Raw genomic sequence first — 25282 nt, 5'->3', positions numbered from 1 at the left:
GTGTCCATGTGTCAGAGTTCTCAATAAAAGGAACATACGGGTAGGCATGGTGCCACATACCTATAATCCCAGCCACTCAGGAGGCTGAGGAATGAGGATCACAACTTCAAAACCAGCCTAGGTGATGTGGGGCAAACCTCAGCAACTCAGTAAGAACCTATCTCAAAAGAAAAAAATTACAAATATTTTTTTAAAGGACTGGGGATGTCGCTCAGTGTTAAAGCACCTCTGGGTTCAGTTATTAGTGCCAAAAAATTAAAAAGGGAGCATACATCAGAGAACAAAAGCAATAAGGAAAATCAAAGACACCTAGGTTAAGAGTGACCTGTAGGAGGTTGGACTTTCTCAATATACAAGTTTGAACAGAGGTGAAATTTTATTATACAGTATTTTTTTTATTCAAGTGAACTAACAACAAAAGCAATTAGAAACAAGAGAATTCAGTAAGCTGGCTGACTTACCAAATTGTAAGTCAAACCAAATAGCTTTCTTACCAAATTTTAAAAAAGAAATTGGAAAAAGAGGTATGGATAAGAATCCCAAAATATAAAATGCCTATAGATAAATTTAATAGGACTTAAAGTAAAACAATATAACTACTAAAAAAACATAACTTGAATAATTGTTTATCTTCTTCAGAACTTTGGGACTGCAAATTGGTACAACCACTATGGAAAGTAATATGGAGATTCCTCAGAAAACTTGGAATGGAATTACCATTTGACCGAGTTATCCCACTCCTAGGTTTATACCCAAAGGACTTAAAATCAGCATATTTTTTTAAAAAAATATTCTTTTTTTAGTTGTAGATGGACACGATATCTATATTTTATTTATTTATTTTTATGTGGTACTGAGGATCGAACCTAGTGCCTCACATGTGCGAGGCAAGCACTTTGCCACTGAGCCACAACTTCAGTCAGCCCTTAAAATCAGCATATTATAATGTGTGGCCACATCAATGATTATAGCAGCTCAATTCACAATAGCTAAACTGTGGAACCAACCCGGGTGCCCTTCAGCTGATGAATGGATAAAGAATTGTGGTATATATACACAATGGAATATTACTCAGCCTTAAAGAAGAATGAAATTATAGCATTTGCCAGTAAATGCATGGGACTGGAGAATGTTATGCTAAGTGAAATAAGCCAATCCCAAAGAACCAAAGGCTGAATGTTTTCTCTGATAAGCAGATGCTAAGTCACAATAAAAGGGGAGGGCAGGATGGAGAACAGAGGTACTCTGGATTAGACAGAGGGAAGTAGAGGGAGAAGAGCAGATATGGGATAGGAAGGATAGTAGAATTAATTGGACATAATTACCCTGTGTGCATATATGATTACATGACTTGGGTAACTCTACATCATGTACAACCAGAAGAATGAGAAGTTATACTCCATTTATATATAATGTGCCAAAATGCATTTTACTGTCATATATAATTAATTAGAACAAATTTTAAAAAATTTTTTAAAGAGACGTTAACATTACAAAGTGTTCCTTAAATTTATAAGTTTAATGCGACTCCAAACAAAGGTCAGACTCAAGAAAACATTATGGAATGATCCTAAAATTTTTTCTGAAAGAACAAGGATATCCAGGCAAAAATCTGGATGATGGTAAAATAGATCTATAGCTTATCATGGTGAAACTATCCTGATGAAGGCTCAGAAAGTAATTCAGATATATCTGGAAGTATTTTCAAAACTGTGAGGAAAAGATGAGACAACAGGCCAACCATAAGGGAAAAATTAGAGCTGGGAACCTATTCACTCTATAACTAAAATTAGTTTCTAATTGATCAAGTGTTCAAACTCCAAAAAGTAAGAACCATGAAATACTAGAAGAAAATAAGAACCACTATATAATCTTGAAGTAGGAAAAGTCTTGCTATGCATGGAAGTAAATTCAGAAATTTAAAAAAAAAAAAAAAAAAGATTGACAAATTTAACCAAAATAAAAAATGTGATAATAAAATAACGCACCATAAAGACCATCAATTTTGAATTAGCTTAGTGAACTACACAGAAATATAGTGGGATATTTCATAGCATCTATGAAAGATGGCATTTATCTCTGTTCATTTGAGCAAAATAATCTCAGGAATATTTCTGATGTTTTTTAATTGTGAAATACAAAAAAATCATATAACATGATTCAATTGTGTAAAATTCCATGTAAATATTTCTGTTCATTGAAATCAGCAGGAATCTCCCAGCCTACCTCCCCCTGTTTCTTCCATATCCCTCCTCATATTTAGGTCATTTGATCCTCCTTACCTGGGAGAACCATAGCTACTAATGCTGGCACATAGAACATTTCACAGTTATCATTTCAATGGCTAATCCCTACATAAAAATTTGTAAACAGAAAATATGTTTTAATTTTAATGAGAAAAGCTCCTCCAATGAGAGTTTTCTTAGAAGTGGGTGAGCCAGCTTATTGGAATCTCTTAATGAAATATATTTCTGAATTCCAACCATTTTACTATTAAACTGAAAACAAATCATGTGATAATTGTGAGAGTGGATCACGGGATTATATCTATTCAATGTTTTGTTTCCTAGCATTAAAAATTTTAAATCAATTCAGAACACTTTTTGTATGGCAAAAACAAATTTAAAAAAAAAATATTTTTAATGTATTTGTGTGTTTTTCAAATATAAAACATTTAAATTTTTTAAAAGTCTCACAACATCCTAAGGCAGAAGGAATTATTCTTCCTGATATGTGTATGATGACAGTTCAGAGAAGTTACTGTCCCCCTGAATACCAGGAAAAATAGAAACAGACACAGGATTTGAATTTAGTACATGGACTTCCAGACTCCTAATCTCATTTTCACCACCTTCTTCACCCAAAAAATTAATGTCACTCATAGTTTTGAAACAAATGCTTCAAAACCATATTTAAAATTCATTTTCCAATGTATAGTCAGTCACATGTATACATTGTAAGTCTTCTAGATTTTTCTGTAACCCTCCTGCTCAAAATCCGTCCCTAAACATTTAATATACCACACATACTGGGTATCTCAAAATGAAATGCGGTCCTTATTCCTTCTCCAAGAATGTTTTAAAAATTAATACCAATGATTCTAAGAAGCTTGTGGTGGAAACCGTAACAACCACAAATCAAACAAAAAATAAAAATGACCAGTAATTGTATCTCCCAAGTCTTAAACCCAAAAGTGGTTCATACTTTGATTTTGAATTTTGTGTCTAATATAGAAACTTTATTCCTGAAGGTAGCACTACAGATTCATCATTATTAGGGATTGTTTTTCCATAGCCCTGATTTGTGCTGATAAATTTACCACTGTCTCCCAATTTCCCTAATAACATTGCTGGGTGAAAGAAAAAAAGAAATTTGCTTTCCAGTTGTCCCAATAATCTCAGCTTGGTTGATATTCAGTTCAGTGATTCCAAGATTTTCATGGTTATAAGACTTTAAAGAGGTATGAAGTAGGGCTAAGGAGTGCGTTTTTACAAGCCGGTCTTTCTTCAGCCCCTGGTAGTTCCAACACAGAAGGTCTTTTGGCCACACTTTGAGAACCATTAGTTTATGGAGTTCACAGACAGTTTACCGTATCGCTTAAGTGCACTTGAAATGACCCATAGTAGAGAAGAGAAAAGTTCTTTAGTCTAATTTATATTCTCAGTCTTACTAAGTGTTGCAATCTGTGTATTTTCTTTGCTGAGCCAGAGTCCCACTAACTAGAAAAGCCAATAAGGACCCTCCAGTCAAAATCTGGAGGGTCAGGGCCCTCCCACTTCCTGTCTCACATCTCTTTACCCCTTTGTCCCCTTTGTCCAGTTACTTGCTGCTCTTCTAGTTACGTTAACATTATCGATAACTTTACTGCACAAGAGCTGTTTTGGTTATCCATGCTTTAAAAAATATTAAATGGAAAATTCTAGAAATAAATAATTTATTTTTTAAATTGCATACATTTCTGAGCAGGACAACAAAATTCCTTACCTTCTACTCCATCCCAAGAGGGCATAAACCGCCCATTTTCCAGCATATCCGCTCTATACACTGCCTATCCGTTAGTCACTTAGTAGCTGGTTTCACAGCTACTGACAGTCATGCTATAATAGTGGAAGTGTTCGAGTAACCCTTACTTACTTAATTAATAACAGCTCTGAAGCATAAGAACAGTAATATTGGCAGTTTTATTACAGTATATTTTTATAATGTTCTATTTTATTAGTAGTAATTGCAATTAACTGCTTACTGTGCCTAATTTATAAATTAAACTTTATCATAGGTATGTACATAAGAGAAAAAGCATATTATATATAGGGTTCAGTACAATCTGAAGTTTCAGACGTCCATCAGAGGTTTCAGAGTGTGCCTTCCATGGGTACAGCGAGACCACTGTACCTCTGTTGTCTTCTATGTATAAATCAGTCTTCTCTCAGCTTTGATGGGGACTCCACCAGTGACTTCATACATTCATACTGTTATATTCATAACAAAATTATGAGCTGCAAAAGAGACATAGGCCCTCCACCAATCATCACCGCTACCCTCACCGCTAATGCTGGCCTACCTCTTCTAAAGATGATTCCAAAGAAATATAAATGGAGCACACTGGGGTAAGAGGCCCGATGGCCACATTGGGGTAAGAGGCCACATACAAGAATGGTGGTGAGAGGGTTCAGGAACTCTACAGAGAGGGGTCCTTCCCATTATCTCTCACTATTGAGCAAACCGTACTGTGCCGATGTCTGCCTTAAAAACAAGCTGGCCCTCTAGCTTAGAAGAGATTTCCTCAGTGCTCTTTCTAAAGTAACCTGCCCATTTGGTATCTGGAAACATTCAAGGATAGGATTGGAATTATTTTTGCATACAAGCTGCTTTTCGTGAACAAAATTCTATATGTTTTTTTTTTTCAAAGAACTTCTTGCAAGGATAAGGGGTCAGGTGTCATTTGAGAATCACATACTTCTGAGAGAACTGACCTTTGCATCTAGAACTCCATATTTTGTTTCAAACCCACGTAATGCTCATTTTTTCAAATGGCTACAAGACTGTTCCAAAAATCACAAAGACCGGTGAACATGCCTGTATGAAAGCCCAGACAGTCTCGTACCAGCACAGCCCCAGGCCTTGCTGACACACGGTGTTGATGGACTGTCACCTCGCTCTCGTCTGCCATTACTTAAGCCTCTCTCAACACTGTCCATTGGCTGTGGGGCAAAGGTTACAGGATAGAAGTAGCTGCCACATAAGGCCCAGACAGGATGCAGGTATGACTCCATCTTGCAACCAAGTCATGGTAGTTCATCCTCTTTGATACATTCTGTTCACAATTATAACTGCTTTATATTGTTCTGTGTAATTGGGAATCTTTCTTCCTTTATCTTCAAGGAAGCCAGATTACTGGCCCAGATGTTGAGATTAGGGAATGTCATTTATATTTTTCTTCCCCACAGAATAGCCAGAGCAGGTAGCCCCCAAGAGAAAAGGGTATGGTCCTGGGGGATGTCCAAGAGGATGCCTCCTACATCTGTGCTGGCCCCGGCCATCTGGACTAGTTCAGGGAATGTGACCTTCCTGATTCCCTTTCCAGGTACCCAAATACCCAGCCACATGCCTACAGCTGCCTCAGTCTACTCCAGACCTGAATCCTACCGTATAGAGCTGATACCTACCCTGCAGGGTGGCTAGTTTTCACTCATTTTAAAAAATCAATTATAGTTTGTGATCGTTTTGAGGCTCAATATATTAGTTTTTTTTTATTGTTGTTGTTTTTAAAGAAACAATCTGGAACTATGTACTGTAGTAGTTAACAGATGAAAAAATAATGATCTGGGGGATTTGCTTCAGAATAAATAAGAAGTGTAAGTAGTGGGCTTGGATATAGATTAAACAAGTTTAACTTTCAGGTTTATACTATTCTGTCAACTTTAAGTGACTACCCTTAATTACTCAGTTATGCTGTAAATTTATTAATCTCAAAAAGTAGACCCGTCTGAGTTTTTTTCTATGAAACCCAACAATAACCATGACTGATTTTCAAACATTGCCACTATTCCTTTTATCAATGATTTGTAACTCCTTTCATCGGAAAGAAAATGCATACAGACCCTAAGTCTCCTTTCCTCAAAGCTTTTATAAATGGAAGAGGAGGAAAGTCTGGGTTTTCTAAATTTGAGAAAGATCTGACAAAGAGCAGCTATGACAGAGATCTGACAGAGACACAGGCTATGACAGGGAGGGCTGGTGGAGAGGCAGGAAAGTCCAGGCTCTTATTAAGATACCAAAATATGATAAACATCCCTTTCAAAGATGCTACTCCCAGAAACTGCCTTTGGCTACTCTTAGGAAGCTACAGATCATGGGATAGAGATTCTTCTTCTAGAGCCTTCTCCATTTCTGAAATGGAGTAAAGTGAAGAAAAAAAAAAAACCCATTTTCTTCCAGTTTCTTGCAGTCTGCAATATCTAGACATCACCCTTCAAATTCTAACAAAGCAAACTAAGGCACTAAGGTCCCTCCCAGCAGCATTGACAAAGTCATCAGCCTCGTAACTAGGCCAACTCCCCTACCTTTCACCCAGTTCTGTGGGAAGGAATGGTAAAGCTTCCTCAATGGAAATGTTTCTTCCTTACCCACCACTTTCGCAGGAGCCTTCTGTTTTATCTTTGTGTGAAAGAATTGGGTAGGTAGCTGTTGCCCCCCCCCCAAACTGCCCTCACATGTTTAGTCTAAGTTTCCAGAGCAAGATTCAGCCCCCAGCAGAAAAGTTCTCTGGCCTTTCCCATGCCAGTCTTCCCAAGCCCAGGAATTTCAAGTGAAATACATCCCTTCCTGTTGCTATTTATTACTGTCCAACATAGCCAAAAGGGACTCTAGGCCAGAAATCAGCAAATCTGACCTTTAAGGCTGAGTTCAAGAACAGGAAGTACTGGAGGTAGATGAATTGAGCATCTTTGTAGGGATAAGAGATGTGATAAGACCACAACTCTATCCTTCTGAGGCTTATGGTCTAAGCAAAGGAAAGACAAGCCAACCGTAGCCCATTCATAATTTTTAAATAGACCTAGTATAAAGCTATAAAGGAGATTGGGGCAGGCTTCATTTAGGGGGTGACCCAGCCAGAGATAAGTTTTGAAAGATGTGCAGTGCTCTGGGGAGACCTCAAGAGAGGGCATAGCAGCCCAAGCACAGTGTGTTTGGGAGAAGAGTCAGAAAGGGAAGCATCAGAATGGGGAGGACCTGTTTGCTGTACTCATCTTCATCAGCACCTGATAACTGATAGCCATAAGATTTTAAAGAAGGTGAAGGAATAATGTGATCATATTGGAGCTTTTCAAATAAGCAAAGTGATCTTCCACACAGATGAAAGGAGAAGGTGTCACATACAACTCTGAAGTTGGGAGGGACAGTGGCTCAGGCAGGAGACGTTAAGGACATCACTAGCTAAGTCAACCAACTAAAGAAAGAAAAGGAGGAGACTTAAGTAAAAAATATCAAGGAAGTAAAATCCACAGGCTCTGGTGTGTGAATGGGCTTGCTGAGCAAAAGATAGACAAAGTATGAGAATAACAGAGGCTCGATCACTGAGGCTGCAGATGTGTGGTTCTTAGTGTCCTTACCTTTGTTTCCTTTCTCTGTGGAGTGTGGACAGGTAGCACCTGTCTCACATGCATACCCCAAAGATTGGCAGGACCATCATGGGTGCAGGTATTCTTTGAGGATAGCAAGATATAATGCAAGTGTAGTCATCTGGAAAATTCAGTAGGAAGGAGTGGTGAGGAAGAAGGAAAAAAACAAAGAAGGTGTGTTTTCCAAAGCAACATGTTCTTAGTGCAGATAGAGAAAATACCTATTTGTGGTGGGAAAAATTAAGGATGGGAAATACGGATATAAGATGTAAGATTAGAATCTGTTCAGATTCAATGTTTATTTCCTTAAAAGAGGTATTATCATGTGTAAATTATATTAAATCTAATATTCCTAGTCTATACAAGTTAATTGTATTTAAAATGTTGGGATAAACATCTCTTTTCAATAACAGTGAGAAATTATCACTAATTCCTCAATTATTCTACGTTGACACATATATAACTATAACTGTATATTTTAAATTTTTGCTATGCTGATAATAATATGGAACAACTCTATTATTGACAACTAATATGTACAATATGATATATAGAATATGATACTAATTAGATATTGATACTAATCTGTATAATATGATATGCAGAATATGATAAATTATAGGAAAAGCCAAATACATTTAAGAAACATTTGCTTTCCTAGGTAGATTACATTACATTTGTTAAAACCTCACTCAAAATGCAAATAACAAAAACCGTACTCTTTTATTTTTTTGTCACGGGGTAGTATGTGTCTAGTTTGGGAGTGTTTTGGTTAAAGCAAAGCTTTCTAAAGAAAACTGCTTTATCTAATACATAATTGTCCTATTCTTAAGAAATGACAGTGCCTTTCCTAGAAGTTCAGTCCTATTAATTTTTTATCTAGTTTGTTTTATATTTGTAATTCCATTTTTCATGTTGGGTATTGCCATGTTGCTCAGGTTAGCCTCAAACTCCTGGGCTCAAGTGATCTTCCTGCCTCAGCATCCCACAAATAGCTAGGATTACAGGAATGCACCACTGTACTCTGCTAATTTTTCTCTTGGAAGAGTCCTGAGTTTTAATAATACATGGCATTTTAACAAAGAATGTGCTAATGACATCCATACAATCCAAGCTATGTTAGTTACTTGGTATGACTTGCAAGTTCCAGTATGGCACAGCCCCTGTGGATGTCCTGTGCTGCCCTCAGACCCATCCAGTCTGAACTATGAAATCAGAATACAGGAAGCAGACGGGGTAGAAATGGTGAGTTTGAGAGAGGGAGAAACAGCAGTGCCAGGTTTCTGGAGCACTCCATACTGTTTTGGATTCTCAGTGCCTTTAAGTCTGCAGTGGTGCCCACACATCTTGATCTTTGAACTCACTCTGACTTTTGATCTATTTTTTACTGTCCCACATGGAAAGACAGAGTTACAGGAAATAAAGAGTGTAAGAGGAAGGGAAGGGCTTTAGTCATCACAGCTGCCAGCCAGGGTGACAGGAGGCTATTCTTCCCTCCAGTGCTGCAGGTCCAATTGCCTACTCCCACCCCCCCACACACCGTCCCATCCCCCATCCCGGTGAGGGACAGAGTAGTACAGCTCAGCTCCATGGGGACAGGGACAGTTCTCAAAACAAAAGCAAACATTTGTCTCTTCCAAGTTTTCTCCTAATGGCCCTCGTTTTCACTTGTCTGTTTTAACTTTAAATGTTAGAGCATTATTAATAGGTATGATATTCCTTTCTGGCCAAATACATGTATTTCTGGCATGATTTATTCTGCACTTTCTTCCCCTCAATAAAATTTGTTATTGTGGGTATAATTTCACTAAGGTCACAACAAGAGAATTGAAACTTGAGAGGATTTACATGAAGGAATGTCCTGCCTACAAAGTGTATTAGCAAGGCCTCTCTGGGGCACCTCTTTCCTTCTTTCATTTTCTACCTGATCCTCATTCATTCTATTCCTGGAAACGAAAAACCTAATATCTTCATCTGTTATCGGTGGTATGACAAAACACCATAAACTAGGTAGCTTATAAACAACAGACCTTCTAACAGTTCTGGAAGCTGAAAGTCCAAGATCAAAATACCAGAAGCCGGACACAGTGGCTCACACCTCTAATCCCAGTGGCTCAGGAGAGGCAGGAGGATCACAAGTTCAAAGCCAGCCTCAGCAAAAACGAGGCACTAAGCAACTCAGTGAGACTCTGACTGTAAATAAAATATAAAATAGGTCTGGGATGTGGCTCAGTAGTCAAATGCCCCTCAGTTCAATCCCTGATACCCTTCCTCCCCAAAAAATGATGCCAGGAAATTTCCTATTTAGTAAGGACCTGCTTCCTGGTTTGTGGACACCTGTCATTTTACTGTATCCTTATGGAGGCTGTACACTCCCTCAGTCTTCTATTGTCTGTTTTTTGTTTTTTTTTTTTGACATGGTGATGTATGCTTTTTTTAAAATTAGTGCATATGAATTATACAGCCGAGTGAGTTTCATAGTGTCATATTCATGCCTGCATCCCACTTGTGAGGATTCCACTCTTTTTTTCCTTCTAATTTTTTTTTGTAGTTGTGTATGGGCATCACACCTTTATTTTATTTGTTTATTTTCATGTGGTGCTAAGGATTGAACCCAGTGCCTCACACGTGCTAGGCAAGCACTCTGCCACTGAGCTTCAGCCCCAGCCCGGGTTCCACTCTTGTGACCTAGGGATTTCCCGAAGGGAACAACTCTTAATGCTCTCACCTTGGGCATTTAGAGGGCAATGTAAGAATTTTGTGGAAACACAAACATTCACACCGTAGCACTACTGACATTATTCTCTTGCGATACCCATCTATCAGATGATACACAATCATTTTTCTCAGTGGTGTATCATTTTCATAAAATGTCTCATCTCAAAATCGTGGCAAGACCTGTTATTCTCCTAACTAGAAATTCTCTGCTCAACTGCACCCTCCGCCCCCCATCAACACCTCAGCCATGCAATTCCTTAGCAGTCTGCTTACCTCCCAGTCCTCATTTTACAAATGCTGCCTCTCTTTGTCATTCCTGAGGCCCCACATACTGTTCTTTCTCATTCTTTGCATGCTATAACTTTTTATGACTTTAGCCTGAAATCCTCAATCTCCCAGTTTTGTACTATCTTGGTCTTTTGTTCTTTCAAAACAGGGTTCCAAACTCATTTCCTCTATGATGGACCCCACTTAATTCTGAAAATCCCAAGGAACACTAATAACATTATTTTGAGTTATAATAGAATTGATAGCACAATGGGTTTTGGGTTTTATCCATGTGTTTAATCTCTTTATCTCAACTCTGTGTATTGGAAATAGGGCCCATGCCTATGTTTGTTCTTCCCTACCAGGTGGAAGTTCAAAAACTATACATGTGGCTATTTATCAAGCATATAGGATGGCTTTTGGTGTAGACTACATTTTCATATGAAATTTGTAGATGGCCTTACCCAAAGACAGGTGAAAGAACTTAGCTGCTATTAAACTCCATGATTCCTACTCTTAAAGATAGGATCACTTATAAATTTGACCTGTTGCAAGCCTGGCTTATGTAAAGAGCTTTGCTTCATTTTATCATTCAGAATTGTCTTTAATTCCAAGTGGCTATTTTGATTTATTACGTGGCATATTTTTTATATCACCTCCAAAAAAGATATGTCCAAAGACTACATTGCTTTCCATAATCCATAGCTATTTCTAAAGGTCCTGAACTACTTTCTAATTTTATTTGATATGCATGATATTTTACATATTTACCCTATTAGCTGAAGATTTGTTAATTGTACTTTATCTACATTGTTTTCCCTGGACATTATGTTCCGTTCTTGTGAATTTCTGTCTTTCAGTTTGGGTAAGGTTTTCAATTATATTTTAAAAATCTGTTTTTCCTGAAATAAATGCCTCAGGCCAAAAACCTTAACCCAATAGATGCCCTCTAATATATCTTAGGTGTATGAAAAGGGGCTTACTCTGGTAGTCAGCAATTACTAGCAGAATAACAGCTTCAAAAGGGAATGGAAATAGAAATATGAAAAATATTTAAAGTCTTGGCCCCCGAGGAGGTTATATTCTGATTTGATAACTCAGACGTATTCAGTATATATTTACAGGAATTTTGTTAGGATTAAGCAATGCAAAATGATATTTACTTACGTGCTCAGGTTGTGAGTAACAAAAGATTACTATCAGCAGCATCAGTCTACCTTGACTGGAAATCAGAGAAGTCAATCCTGCCTCCTTCATGGATTTTCTTGTCATTTTCCTTTATTGTTTTCCAACAGTGCTTGGCCTCAAAATGCCACTGCTGAGAAGTTATTTAGCTCGATTATGGTTTTGCTTAGTATTGTTATTTCTTCCAGTAATAAAGGCAGTATTTTCATATGGTTTCAAAATATTGCTCACCTACCAGTCAGTTTGAAGGATAAGTTTACACACAATGTTAATTCAGCAGAGGGAAAGTGAAAAGATGGCACTTTTCCTCCTCCCATCCCAGCTCTCAGCAAGGCCCTCTTCCAATACAACTGCTCACCACATTTGGGAAGGATGTTACCAGGTACATTTCAAGACAAAAATGTAAGCTCAAGCCTTTTTTTAAAATATGGATTTTTGTCTTGTATTGCAAAATATCGCAGTTATCCGATCAACGAGAATTAATTGCACAATTTCTCACATCCAGACATTGGAAATACAGCAGGGAGATAAGGAGGGTGTAATTGGACTGTCCCAAGACTGGAAATATGGCAGTGTTGGGGAGCAGGAAGGGCATTGCAGGCCAGAGGAACCAAGAGCCAATAGTACATGGAGGGAGGAAGGAATGTGACATAACCGAGGTCATGGTGTGAGGACCCACAGTCAGGCCTGGGATGGAGAATTTCTTTTTGAAAAGTAGAAAAAGGGGGACTGGGGAACTCTGGAGGGTCATGGCTCCTGTCCAGAGGTCTCATCTGATGCTCATAGAAAGCCATTGTTGGCTCAGGAGCAGCGGCATGACATAATGGAGGCGATGTCTCAGGAGAATGAATCAGGCATTGATGTCCCAAGACTTGGAAAGGGACACCCCAGAGATCAGAGATCGTTGCTGCATGTTCCAGGGGTGGAAGGGGCAACTTCGGCAGCTGCAGCTGTGGACTTCATTTTAAGGCACCAACAAAACTCTTGGGGGCTGTTTTTTGTTTATTTGTTTGTGTTTAACATAAGCTAGTTTTCTGTCCCTTCTGAAATCAGAATCTTGAATTAAACACTTTGTGGAATAATGTGAGTTGCCTCAAGCTTTGAGAAAAGTAATGATTTAGAAAAACAGACTTGGGAGTAGATGTGAAGGAGGAAATGGGTACAGTGACTTGCCCATTTTTAATGGGAGCAGAGAGAGAGAGAGCTCTGTGAGATCAGATTAAAGAGGTGCATTGGAGCCAGATGGAGGCCTCAGCTACACCATCCTCCAGCCCTGCTGTTGCATGAGATTGAGGTGTTATTCTGCTGTGGCAGTGTCTTGGGACGCAACAGAATTACTTTTCAAGCTGGCAGAAATCTTCCTCCGAAAAGTCTTTACTCTTTTGAAAATTGTTCATTTCTTTTGGGCTCTTTCAGTTTTTTAGGCAGTTAGTAACAATGTTCTTTCTATTATATCTAAAACAGACTTAAAAATTCCTTCCTCCTGCGTTCCTGTAACTGTTCATAGTAGCAGTGCCATCGATACCATCCCCCAGATAACCTCAGGATTTCTCTCTGTTGCTCTTTCTCCCCATTCATTTTGGTGTTATCTCTGGAGTATTTCTCCAGTACAGGCTCTGCTTCCTGCCTTCCAATGCATCCCCCATCTGCCTTTCCATTTTCTGTCTCCGGCCTCCCCAGTTCATGTACACCAACATGAGAATAATCCTACAGAAGTACATCTCTCATCAGATTCTTGATGAGGTTGTGGGAAAAAGTGGGTACTGAATATCTGGTCCTTTCATTCCCCCTTTTTACAAATCTTTAGTTAATCCTGACTGCCAATCAAAGTCTAAAAGCAGCTCTTTCCCATCAGGAATCAAGCTTCATGGCCACCTAACTACTGCTGCTTCCTTCTTGATGCCTGTACTTCAGAAAACACCAAGCTGCTAGATTTCCTTGTAAGCATGTGACTCTTCCTTGGCATGATTTAACTTCTGACTTTCTTCATGTTTCTTATCCCTTCTGGTATCTCTGCCCCTCCAAATCATATGTACCCAGCTCAAATGTCAATCCTTCTACAATCAGTTCTGCACAGTTTTGGCATTCTGTTGGCACAAGAGGTACTTAAGACTGCCAGGTAGTAATGGAAGATTTTAGTTTTTCCAATCTAAGGAACTATTTTGTTTTTATTGGTTTATAAGACAAATAGAGATATTATTTACATTTCTACTTTATTGGACTGAAATATGTTGCTGGCACTTACTTTGTGGGTTTTCTTGCTTTTCTTTTTCTTTTCTTTTCTTTTCTTTTTTTTTTTTTTTTTTGCTAAATTGAGAAAGATAGGTCACCTCATGCCCACACAATGCTGTGCTTATTTCTTTTACAAAACATCCTTCATTCTCTTTATAATTAGAAGAAATGAATTCCTGATTTCTTTATGCTTATCATCTGTGTTGTTCTTTGTGAGCTCAACTAAAATTCCTAGTAAAAGCTAAGTAACTTGAAAACACAGAATCTGGCATTTGGGTTTTACACAGGGTATGAACTCCTCCGAAGATAGTAGATCTATCTATTTTTATTATTCACTCTGCATTTTACATTCTATCTATAGAGATATTAATAAAGATTTTTTTTAATTTTTAGAATGTTTACCTAAATGATGTAATGCACTAAAATTTTGTGATGAAGTCAATACCACCTCACCCATCCGTGACTAAAAGTGGTTGCCACTTTTAACAGTATGGATTTTAATTGAATTAGTCACCTTACTATCTGTAAAAATATATGTCTCCTGCTCTTTCTTGCTTTATGAATTTTAAACCTTATTTCTCAGCTTCCTGTTTTGATGGAAAAGACTCAGCTCACTGACACTGCTGACCTCTCTCTCTTCCAACTCCAATTTTTTTCTTCTTCTTTTTTGGTGCTGGGAATTGAGCTCAGGGCCTTGTGCATGCTAAGCACATTCTACCACTCAGTCCCCAGCCCCCTCCTCCCAGTTTTAAATGGCATAATACCCCTTCCTATTCTCTCATGCATTTTTTAAAATCAATTTAACCTCCCACTTTTTAGGATAAGAAAGCAGTAGCCTCTGCCCTTCACCCTCCCATTTTCTTCTTTAGTAATGTTTTCTCTTTCCCTTGCTCCCTGCGTCTCTCCTCTCTGTTCTCTTTCGAACCCCTGTTCATTTAATATAGATGCACCTGCCCTACAGGTGTCTTCTTTTTCCCTCTTGCCTTTTATCTTTCTGAATGTCTCCCAGCCCTTGGTTAATATATAGATCTCATGAAGAAGGTGATGTTCTAGTAACGACTTGAAGGAGAGGAGGGAAATCGCGTGACTCTCTGAGGAGAGCAGGCCAGCAGAAATCTCTCCCCATATCTTGGGGTGTGGCTGGGCTGAGTGAGCTAGGGTCAGAGAGATTAGGAGAGTGGATAGGGCACCCTCCTGATCTGGAGTCCTTGTTAGGTTATGTTAAGGATTTGGACTCTGGGAGAACTGGGAAAAAAAAAAAATGGTCCTTTCTGCTCCATGATACTGAAGTTCTTTTTTTATTTTTATTTTTAATTAAAGCATCATGACTTTATTTCTCTATCTTATTTTTTTAAAGAGAGAGAGAGAGAATTTTTTAATATTTATTTTTAGTTTTCGGCGGACACAACATCTTTGTTTGTATGTGGTGCTGAGGATCCAACCCGGGCCGCACGCATGCCAGGCGATCGCGCTACCGCTTGAGCCCCAGCCCCTGAAGTTCTTTTTTTATGGGGACTGTCTTCTCTCTGAAGATAGTAATTAGGTTTGGGGATTTGTTTTTTTGGTTTTTTTATATATATATATATATTTCTTTTATGCTTGTGTGTTTTTATTTTCTTCTGGTTTCTGCAGTGAGTTTCCTTAGGATTTTACTGTCTTATTTGTCAAGGTTTATCTTGGCCTTTTCTTTCAGACTTTCACAAAGTTTTCTTAAAGATCTGACAATCTTTGCTTATTGTTTCATATTCAAGAACAAGGGATTAAAGGGAAAAGAAGGGGTTAGAGTATCTAGCCTGGACTTTTGTTGTCCATGGACAGGGAGATGGCTTCTGTCTGAAGACTGCCTTATTCAAAATGGAAGGTCAGGGGTGTGACCTGGGGCTCTCTCCCTTGTACTAGGTATCCTGGTTTCTGTACCTCAGGTTTTAATGTTTTTTAAAAATGAAACTTCTGATATTTTCACTCTTGGGCTAAACTCTTAACTGCCTGCCATTTGGGACTGAGAGAGGGCTATCAAAGGTTTCTTACAGGTACACCTTCAAATCTAATGTTTTGAGCAACTTCTCACCTACCCCTCCTATAGCACCTCTCTGAATTGCTGACCAACAGGTCTCTGTTCTCTTATGTCACACTGATGCCCATACTCTAGACTACTTGGCTGCATGAGTGAATATTGTACTTTATATTCTGTTCCCCATATTCCAGAAATTTGGAGAAATCCCTCTTCTAATGATGGTTTCCTATCATTCTTATATCAAAATTATTGCATCTTTTAGAAATCCTCATTTTATACACCCTAGAGAGAGGAGGTAAATTTTTATCTATCTGCCTTGTATCTGTCTATAAGTCTATCAAGAAAAAATAAAGTTAGTCATTCATGGCTTATTTTAATGTCACACTGACCCTGAAAATCCACTTAACTCTTCTAAATATTTAAGATTTTTTTATTTAAAGAGCCATACTTGGAGGTGCATGCCTAACATTCCAACTACTGGGAGGCTGAGGCAAGAGGATCTCTTGAGCTCAGGAGTTCAAGACCAGCCTGGGCAGCATAGTAAGACCCCCAACTCTTGAAAACAAAGGAGGTTCTAGAGTGTTGCCAAGAATCCACGAGGCAGTAATAATAAGAATTGTTTTTCCTAAATGTTTTTATCAAAAAGCCATCAGAAAACCTGGCACAGTGATGCACACCTGTAATCCAGCAACTTGGAAAGCTGAAGCAGGAGGATCACAAGTTGGAGGCCAGTCTCAGCAATTTACTGAGAATCTGTCTTAAAATAAATGTAAAGGCCTGTTAAAAAAGTTTAACACTGGTCATTATTAAAATGATGTTATTCTATGTATCAGGTACACTGCTAGGTACTTTTTAAATAAATACATGTTTTTATATAGTTGTAGATGGACAGCATGCCTTTATTTTATTTATTTTTTATGAGGTGCTGAGGATTGAACCCAGTGCCTCACACATGCTAGGCAAGTGCTCTGCCACTGAGCTACAGCCTCAGCGCCATATTTTTAAGTTTAACACTTCATTAACATAAATGTGTAAACACAGCTATATATTGTGATGTGAGTCACAGAATCCCTACTGAGAGCAGTTTGGCAATCACTATAAAATTTTTAAAATCACATGCCTTTGTCATAGCAGTTGCATATACAGGAAATTATACTGTAGGTATATTCACATACATAATAAAAATACAAAGTTGCGTGTTGAAATGTTCTTTGTGTTTGCAAAAGACTAAAATCCACCTAAATGCCCATCGATAAGGAACTGGTTGAATATTGTTCATTCATTAAAATGGAACTCTTATGCAGTCATTAAAAAGAATGAGGAAGATCTATTGTATACTGATAAGGAAAAGAACACTGAAATACAGTAAGTAAAACAAAACGAGGTGTGGAATACTAAAGCTGTCATTTATACTTAAAACAGACACACACACACACACACACACACATATATGCCCAGATGTCCCAGGAAGAAAGCACAAGTTTCTAGGAACAGTAGGTACATTTGCAGAAAGAAACCAGGCCACCACTAAACGGGGGTAGAAGGGAAATTTGTTTCCTTATTTGTAATTTTCAGATTTTGCACTGGTGCTTATGGTACCTATTCAGAAATAAATATGTAGATAGATAAATTAAATTTAAAGTATCTAGACAAAGATATTACTATATTAGAGTTACAAATGGAAGGCCATTTTGACCTAAAAATCTCTCTTGGGAGATTCTAAGTTTACCAAATTAGAATAGCTGCAGAGTCACCCAGCTGTCCTCGGCTCAGCTTCTACCTGCTTTGGCACCTCTGCACCCCACGCTACTTCCTTCTTTTGGTTCCTAGATGTCTGTCTGTGTTTGTACTATAGCTGCTGCCCAGCAGTTCCCAGGAACTTCCTCTGTCCCTGCTGGTTAACTAGTTGCTTCCCAAGTATTGCAGTCTTTGCTTCAGCTATGAAGCCACAGGCAGGCACACACCAGAAACAAGGAAGGATCTGTGAGGAGTCCCCAGGTCTTAGTGAGTCAGTCCTAGCTAAGCTTTCAGTACAACACGCGACACTCTGCTTTCCCTGGCCATGTCCAAAAATGTATCCTGTGGGGATCCTCTTTGTTGGTAACAACTGTCATTTGAAAAATCATGACCAGAGGGTGGTTGGTTTTTTTGTTTGTTTTTTAATGATAGTGGTTGTAAAACTACCCCCACCTGTACTAACATAAGGAATCTAGTGGGATTTTTTTTTTATGCCTTTGCGAACACTAATTTAACATGAAGGTAGACTCAAACACAGGAATTACTGCTGTAATTAGAAAGGAACACTAAACCACAGAGAGACGCTTGTTTTTATTCACCTGAGCTGCAGCTTAATATAGCTTCTGCCAGGTGGCTCCTTATTTACCTGGCCTTGCATGTGAGGATACCTGAGTGCAATACATTCTCAGCAGGAGGGGCAAAGGGCTGGGGAGACTGAGGTGACAAGAGAAAAGAGGGTCGAGTTTACCTTAAATTCACAGAGACTATCACCAGGAGGAATGATAGTTAACTCTATGTAAAACTTCAAGTTCTGGAAAATTGTGACATCTGAATTTATGTCATCATCAGACTACTGAGGTCTGGGCAGTGACCAATATTGGGCCATTGATAAGGATAGTCCAACCTGGTTTTTATTTTTAGATTGTGTAACCATTTTATTGAATCCAGCTTGTCCTAGCTGAATAAAAATTCTTTCCCCTAGGAGGTGAAGTTGGGCTTGGTGGGTGTAATCATGATTGTCTCACTGCTCTGAAATTCCTACTGAAGAGCTTTCAGGACCCATAGCTGATGCATAAACTGGAATGGAGATGGGAGAAGAAATAACCTGCCAGCACCAAGTGATGGTTTCCACCATCTTCTGCTGTTCCTATGGGTGCTTAGAACTGTCAACTCACTTATCCTCCTGAAGCTCCAAGCATCTTACCAGCAGGGACCATTTCAATAAATATTTGTTGAAAGAAAAAAAATTAGTTTTTTTGTTGTTGTTGTTTATTGTTTTCTAGTTGAGTCTCTCAGTTGGAGATTAAGGGAGCTTAAAAGGCTTTGTTTTTCTGTTAAAAAATAAAATAAAATACAGCCTGGGGTTGTGGCTTAGTTGTGGTGCCCTTGCCTAGCATGTGTGAGGCACTGGATTCGATTCTGGGCACCACATAAAAAATTAAAGTCATTGTGTCCATCTACAACTAAAAATATTCTTTAAAACCCTGATTTGCTTATTTTCGTGATTTAAATAAAAATGTTCAGCCTCATGGAGAGTAACTTTAAAGTTACGGAGAGTCCTTGAGGAAGCATTCCGTTTCCCCTCCCACACTCTGCTTCTCAGACGCAGGCACGTCCCTACTGTTTGGATTCTACAATAACTTCAGTCTAGGTTTGACAAAACCTCCAAGGTAAGGGGCAGGGAAAAAAAAAATCTCAGCTGTTAGGAATTAGCTTGTTTGAGTCTAAAGCATCTTAAAAAAAAAAAAACTAAACATGGAATTTACCCATAGATGAAACTCACTTTTTCTTTGAGACAATATGTAATTAATCCCACATCAATCAACATGTGATGACCACTGTGAGCAAAATGCAGAACTGTTATGGGAAAAAAAAAAAAAAAACAAACAGAAGTTCCCTGCCTGCAAGGAATTTGGTGTAGTCATTAGATAACAAGACATGTGGGTGAAAAGCTAACAGATCAAGGCATTCATTGTTTAGGGGCAAAGTGAGTTACAGGGAGGCTTTGAGAAGAATGTCCTCCTGGTAGGGCCCTCAAGCACAGAACCTGCACTGAAGACAAGCACAAGTTTAAGGAAGAGCCAGGTGGAGGGTATCTGGAAATAGCCTCTTTTGACTTGAACATGCCTGTGTGTTTTGTATTGCAAGACATTGTTCAGATAGGATGCACAGATGTTGTAATCTGACCAGTGCTAAGCTAGAATCCCTGAATCAGAACCACCAGGTGACACTCAGTACTAAAGTGCCTGACCAGGTAGGGCAAGGTCCAGGAGGGGCTCAAAGCCAGAGGGAGCTGGGCTTTCTTTACATCTTGGTGCTGGATGTAAGAGGAGCAGCTTTCTCTCTGCCAGTCTATGTATCAGGGATGTGGCTTTGAAAGAGGGACACCTTTTTCAGAGTGGCTCTTAGCAGGAATGGCTCTTTCTATACAAAAGGGCTATATAGAACAGCAAAGGCTCTGCCTCCAAATCTTGTTCTGTCCCCTGCATAAAATTGAGTAAATATTTAAATGAATGCGGAGATGGATTGTTGAAGTTCCACACACAATTGGTCTCCCTAACTAAAGAGTACTTCTCAAGTGGATTTCTGCCTGATGCCCCTAAAGAATAGGAGTAATATGTATGTCTTAAGGGATGAATAGAAAAAGCAAAGGTGTGCTCCAAGGCCAATTCACAATTTGAAAACTCTAAGTTCGTAAGTTAAATTAGTACTAAAATTTAAAAGTTCAATTATTTTATTTTAAACCAAATCAATGTTTTCTAATAAGAGTCCAAGGTCTCCCATATAATCTTTGTCACATAATGCAGTGCAGATAAGAACTAAGCCTTTTTAATATACTTGAGTGCTTTAAGTACTGGAAGAACCAGAGAAGTAAAAGGTTGGATCTCTGTTCTCCAATATTTGTCTACTTAGGAAAAAAAAAAAAAAAAAGAAAGAAATGCTAACTACAGAATGAGAACATCAGTCGTTCATAGGAATTATTACTTGGTTGATTATCTTTGTCAGATACACTGGATCTTGATTTCGACTCTAGGATAGGACTCCTAGTGTAGACTACAATGTTTCTATGTGTGACAAGGGCTAAGCAAGCAACAGCAAAGCTTAAACCAGCCAATAACATTTCCTGCCTACTTGTTCATATGCAGGTGGAAATATCTAATAGGTGGTAAATTAGGGTTAAAATGAAGTAATCTGTCATAGCAATGCCATTTTACTATGTCTTACTTTATGCTCAACTACCACAGTGTTTTTACATCCTCAAAAGTATGTCTTATGTGTTTACTGCTGGCATCAAAGAAGTTCTGATCCTTTAATAACACCTTCTTTTCTCCCCTCAATATTTCTTTACTCGGTTTGGGGATATAGCTCAGTCTGTAGAGTGCTTGCCTTGGGTTCAATCCTCAACACCACACACACAAAAAAAACTGAATATTCCTTTTCTCCTGCTTCCCACATTGGAAATTGTACCCAAGTGGTGTACACCATGATGGTCATTGTCCATTTGTTAGTGGTTCAATGTACAAATTCTCTTGACTCACCTTCCTGTCTACTCCTTTCCACTCTGTCTTTTACCAGGGTTAGATCTAGTTTTTCCAAAACCACTTGACCGTGACTACATACTGTCACTATCCTTGACCCTGTGGTTTGTGTAAAGATGAATCAGATTTCCACTTCACCATGGGGCTCTCAGGCTGAAGAGCTAGTAAGAAGGATAAATGGACGAGTGAGTGGTTGGGGGATGGATGATTGAGTGGGGAGAGAGACTGAAAGAGAGAACGTGTACACAAATACCTTACAGGTGAACGGAACTGAGTTTGAATTTCAACCAAGGTAGATGCTGGTTTTGTAAACTTGTTCATATTTGATGAAAGCTTCAGATATCCCATCTGTAAAATGAAGGTAATCAATCCTATCCAGCCTGGGTGGTTGTAAAGATTAAAGACTGTAAATTGCTTAGGGAAGTGGTTGGCTAAAACAACAACAACCCAAAGTGGAACCTTCATAACTACAACAAAAGGTGATAAGTGACATAAGAGAAGTACAAACAGAGTGGGTGGGAGTTCCCAGCACCTGCAGGCAGCCACCCCTTGTGGGTTCCAGAGTGCTTGCGCACAGGGCCCTCCCACCCTCCAGGTGATCTGCTGCCCAGCACACGCCTAGGCTGGCCAAAGCTGGGCGGTGCAGGGCCCACAGGCACAGCCCTGGGAGCTGAGCAATCCTTGCACAGTCGGCCTTTTCAAGTGAAGTAGCTGTGATCTGCAAGTATTGCCCTCGAGGCTCCAGCCCCGAGGGGTCAGAATGGAGATTGGGAAAGTACACGGCTGTCCAAGTTGACCAGCCTGTCAGTGGGGATTCAAGATCATTTGCTCTCCAGAACTCCAGGTTACTCCACCGTTTTTTTCCTTCCACTTCCCTCTGGATGTCTAAGGTGAAGCGTTTCTCTTTCTTCTCCAGCTCAGAGGCTGAAAATGGTGTGGAGGACAAAAAGAAAACCAGCAGGAGTCCAACAGCCCAGTCCCCTACCCCCTCGTTGGAGGCCGAGTCCCCAGACCAGAAGAAAAGCATCTGCCTGCGGTGAGTCCTCACTTGACTCTTTGTTCTCGGGGTTGTGGGAAGCACTGGGGTTTCTAGTTTTATGGTTGGTGTGAAGAGTGTGGACCGACTGTAGGCAAATAAGGCCTCCGGGAAAGAACAGAGTGTTTTTCCTTGACAACCAGGCACAGGCACTTGGCTTCCTCTCTCATCTCTTTCTAGCAGCCTCTTTTTCTCCTCCTGCCCCAGCCTTCTGAAGTATGGGTAGCCTTTTCTGAAAGCACTAATTTTGCAGACTGAAGCCAGGAAGCCCCACTCCCAAGCACAGATTTATTGATTGATTTATTCATTCATTCAGTCAGTCAGCTATTTGTTTGTTTGTTTGTTTCAGCTGTTGATGGGCCTCCATTTTATTTATTTATTTATATGTGGTGCTGAGAATCGAACCCAATGCCTCACACGTGCCAGGCAGGTGCACTACGGCTGAGCCACAGCCCCAGCCCCAAAGCACAGATTTATGAAGCACCTGGCAAGGATGGCCAGTTGCAGCATCTGCTCAGCCTCTGGGCCTGGCTTCTCACTTTCCTGGGAGCCATGGAAAAGAACAGAGGAAAACCCATCCCAGTGATCCACCAGGCCACCTGTGTCTGTGACTACGCTGTGAGGGAAGTTAGCAGGGAAGGGGTATTTTGAGGTATATAGCTGTGGTTTCCATCAGTCTCCGAGACACCAACTACCAAGAAGGGACTTGAAGTTGCTTTTGAGCCCTTTAAAGAGAGTAATTAAACCAATGGTCAATGAAAGGTAAATGTGAAATTTTTTTGTTTGGGTTTTTTGGTGATTTGCTTGATTTTTTTTGTTTGTTTGTTTGTTTGGTTGGTTTGGTTTGGTTTGGTTTTTGAAATACATGGATTGAGCCCAGGCCCTTGCATATGCTAGGCAAGTGCACTACCACTGAGTTACATCTTTGGCCCCCAATGTTTTTTTTATCTCAACTGAACAGCAATTACTCTCCCTGCCCATTATTAGAACTTCTCCCTCTTTGACACCTACTAACAGATAATTAACTAACTGCTTCTTTTTACTTCTTTCCTGGCTCCCAGCCCATATCTTCTCTCCAAATCTATTCTTCATTCAGGACCAAGCGTAAGTTTTAACTCTGCCTCCAGATTTCTCTTTTCAGACTCTGATTTCCAATTATTTCTCCATCTTTTCTGCATGCCTGTCTTGTGGCATCTCACTTTTCTCCATCCCTTCTACAATATTTTTTTGTAAAAACATCCTGCCTCACTCATCAAGTGAGTCTTTCCGTAAGGGCACCAAATACGTTATTGTTTCATGTAATTTTCAGCAGTGTCAACTGGCTCCAACTGTCACCTGGCAGACACTGTTGGTTTTACTCCAACTTCTCCAGGCTTCAGATGAGAACAGCACATTGCATCAGGAAGGACACGCTGGAAACTGTGTGGCCTCATGGCCTGGGCTATGGCACAGGGGCAAATGCTCTATTTGCACTGTCAGGAAATCCTTAATCATTTTTGTGCAGGGGCTGCACCCTTTAATTTTGCATGGGGCTTTGCTCATTGAGAATGGCACAGTTGAAAAAACCCAGAGTAAAGAAGCTTTCCACCCCCTACACAGACAGCCCCCTGTGGCTTGAAATTACCCAAGGTAGAGTCACCTGCTCACCTTGTCATACCTGCCTACATGCGGCATGTGGGTCTTCAGAAGACCTGGCCATGTCCTTGGCAATGCTGTTGGTACTCACTTGAATCAGAAGAGGTGATGACAGTGAAATCAGAAAGGAGTGTGAATAACTGGTAATTTGACATTTGTAAGAATAATTTCCTTTTCGAGAACAGACATTTACTCACAGGTTCCAAAATGTGATCTCTAGAATTCCCCGGAAATTTATATGTATAAATAGGTTCAATGGCCTGTAACTGAAACCCAATCACTTACCTTGAGTTGCTAAGCAGCACTTAACCTGTGCTGTGAGCGTAGTGGGATCATGAACTGTTGGGGCTGGAAGGGGCCGAGGACATCTATGGCCTGTGTTTTCACAACTAAGCAAATCAGAGCCTAGTGTCATGTCTAATGTCAGTCATTTCTGCCCCTCTGTGGCATCCAAATTATTTCATATTCTTCCTAAATCTACTTTGAACCAAATATGAACAGGGCCTCTTATAAAGGAATAATAATGTAAAATCATGGATTTCTTGTATATCATTTCCTCCCAATAAATAAGCAGGCAATTGTGCAATCATAAGACTTGTTCATATATTACCTCTGGAGATCATATATGCATTCCACTTGGACATGACTGTTTTTAGCTGTAGGATTGAAGGAATGTTCATATTCCACATTTGCTAAAATGGAGAGCCAGAACTAGAATCACCTTAGAAAGAAGTTCTGGAGCTCTGACCTCTGCCCTTGACAAGACAGGACCTAAGAAGACTTGACCCAGATCTAAACATTGTTTCTGGGTTTTTTGTAACTGATTTCACTTTTACTATTTTCCCCCATCTGAGATGTTTTGTTTCTCTTTTCCTCATACCCAATTCTTGCTCATCCTGTTAGGCCCCACTCATTAAGCCCACATTGTTCTGTTGACCTCCTCTTCCCTTGCCTCTTGTTTGACCTACTGTCTCTGTACCTTCTCCCAACTCCTCTGATACGTCTTGCTGAATCAAGTCCTGCCTTTTTAAAGTCGTGTCTGCTGCGTGTGCACACAGGCTCCCTAACATAAAGACTGCCTTGTGTGCCCAAGGCATTTAGCACAATGCCTCCCTCAATTAATACTTGTTAAATATTAATGGGTCCTGAGACTGAAATATTCTTTAATTGAATTATAGCTGTAATTTTATTTGGTAATTTGCTTCAAATACACCTCTTTATACTGACAAAAATACTTTTGAAATGATGTGGTTACTTTCACATCGCAACTGTCATTTCTCCTTTTATAAATAAGTTA

At 39.4% G+C, this 25282-nt stretch overlaps 1 protein-coding gene across 4 annotated transcripts in view; it reads left to right on the top strand.

Moving 5' to 3' along the window:
* Nucleotides 1-25282, top strand: part of Gramd2b (GRAM domain containing 2B) — a 104371-nt gene that overhangs the window by 54153 nt on the left and 24936 nt on the right. For 2 of the 4 annotated variants that reach the window (XM_078048189.1, XM_021730250.3), the window contains exons 2-3: nucleotides 22231-22350; nucleotides 23412-23454. In XM_078048189.1, the coding sequence (XP_077904315.1) occupies nucleotides 22231-22350; nucleotides 23412-23454 (163 nt within the window). The remainder of the gene's footprint in view (nucleotides 1-22230; nucleotides 22351-23411; nucleotides 23455-25282) is intronic. The other 2 variants (XM_078048193.1, XM_005330894.5) reach the window with 1 other exon arrangement.

This window comes from Ictidomys tridecemlineatus, chromosome 1 (genome assembly GCF_052094955.1).
Source record: "Ictidomys tridecemlineatus isolate mIctTri1 chromosome 1, mIctTri1.hap1, whole genome shotgun sequence".
Lineage (NCBI taxonomy): Eukaryota > Metazoa > Chordata > Mammalia > Rodentia > Sciuridae > Ictidomys > Ictidomys tridecemlineatus.
Note: the sequence above shows the minus strand (reverse complement) of the source record. Positions and strands in the feature narration are given on the sequence as shown.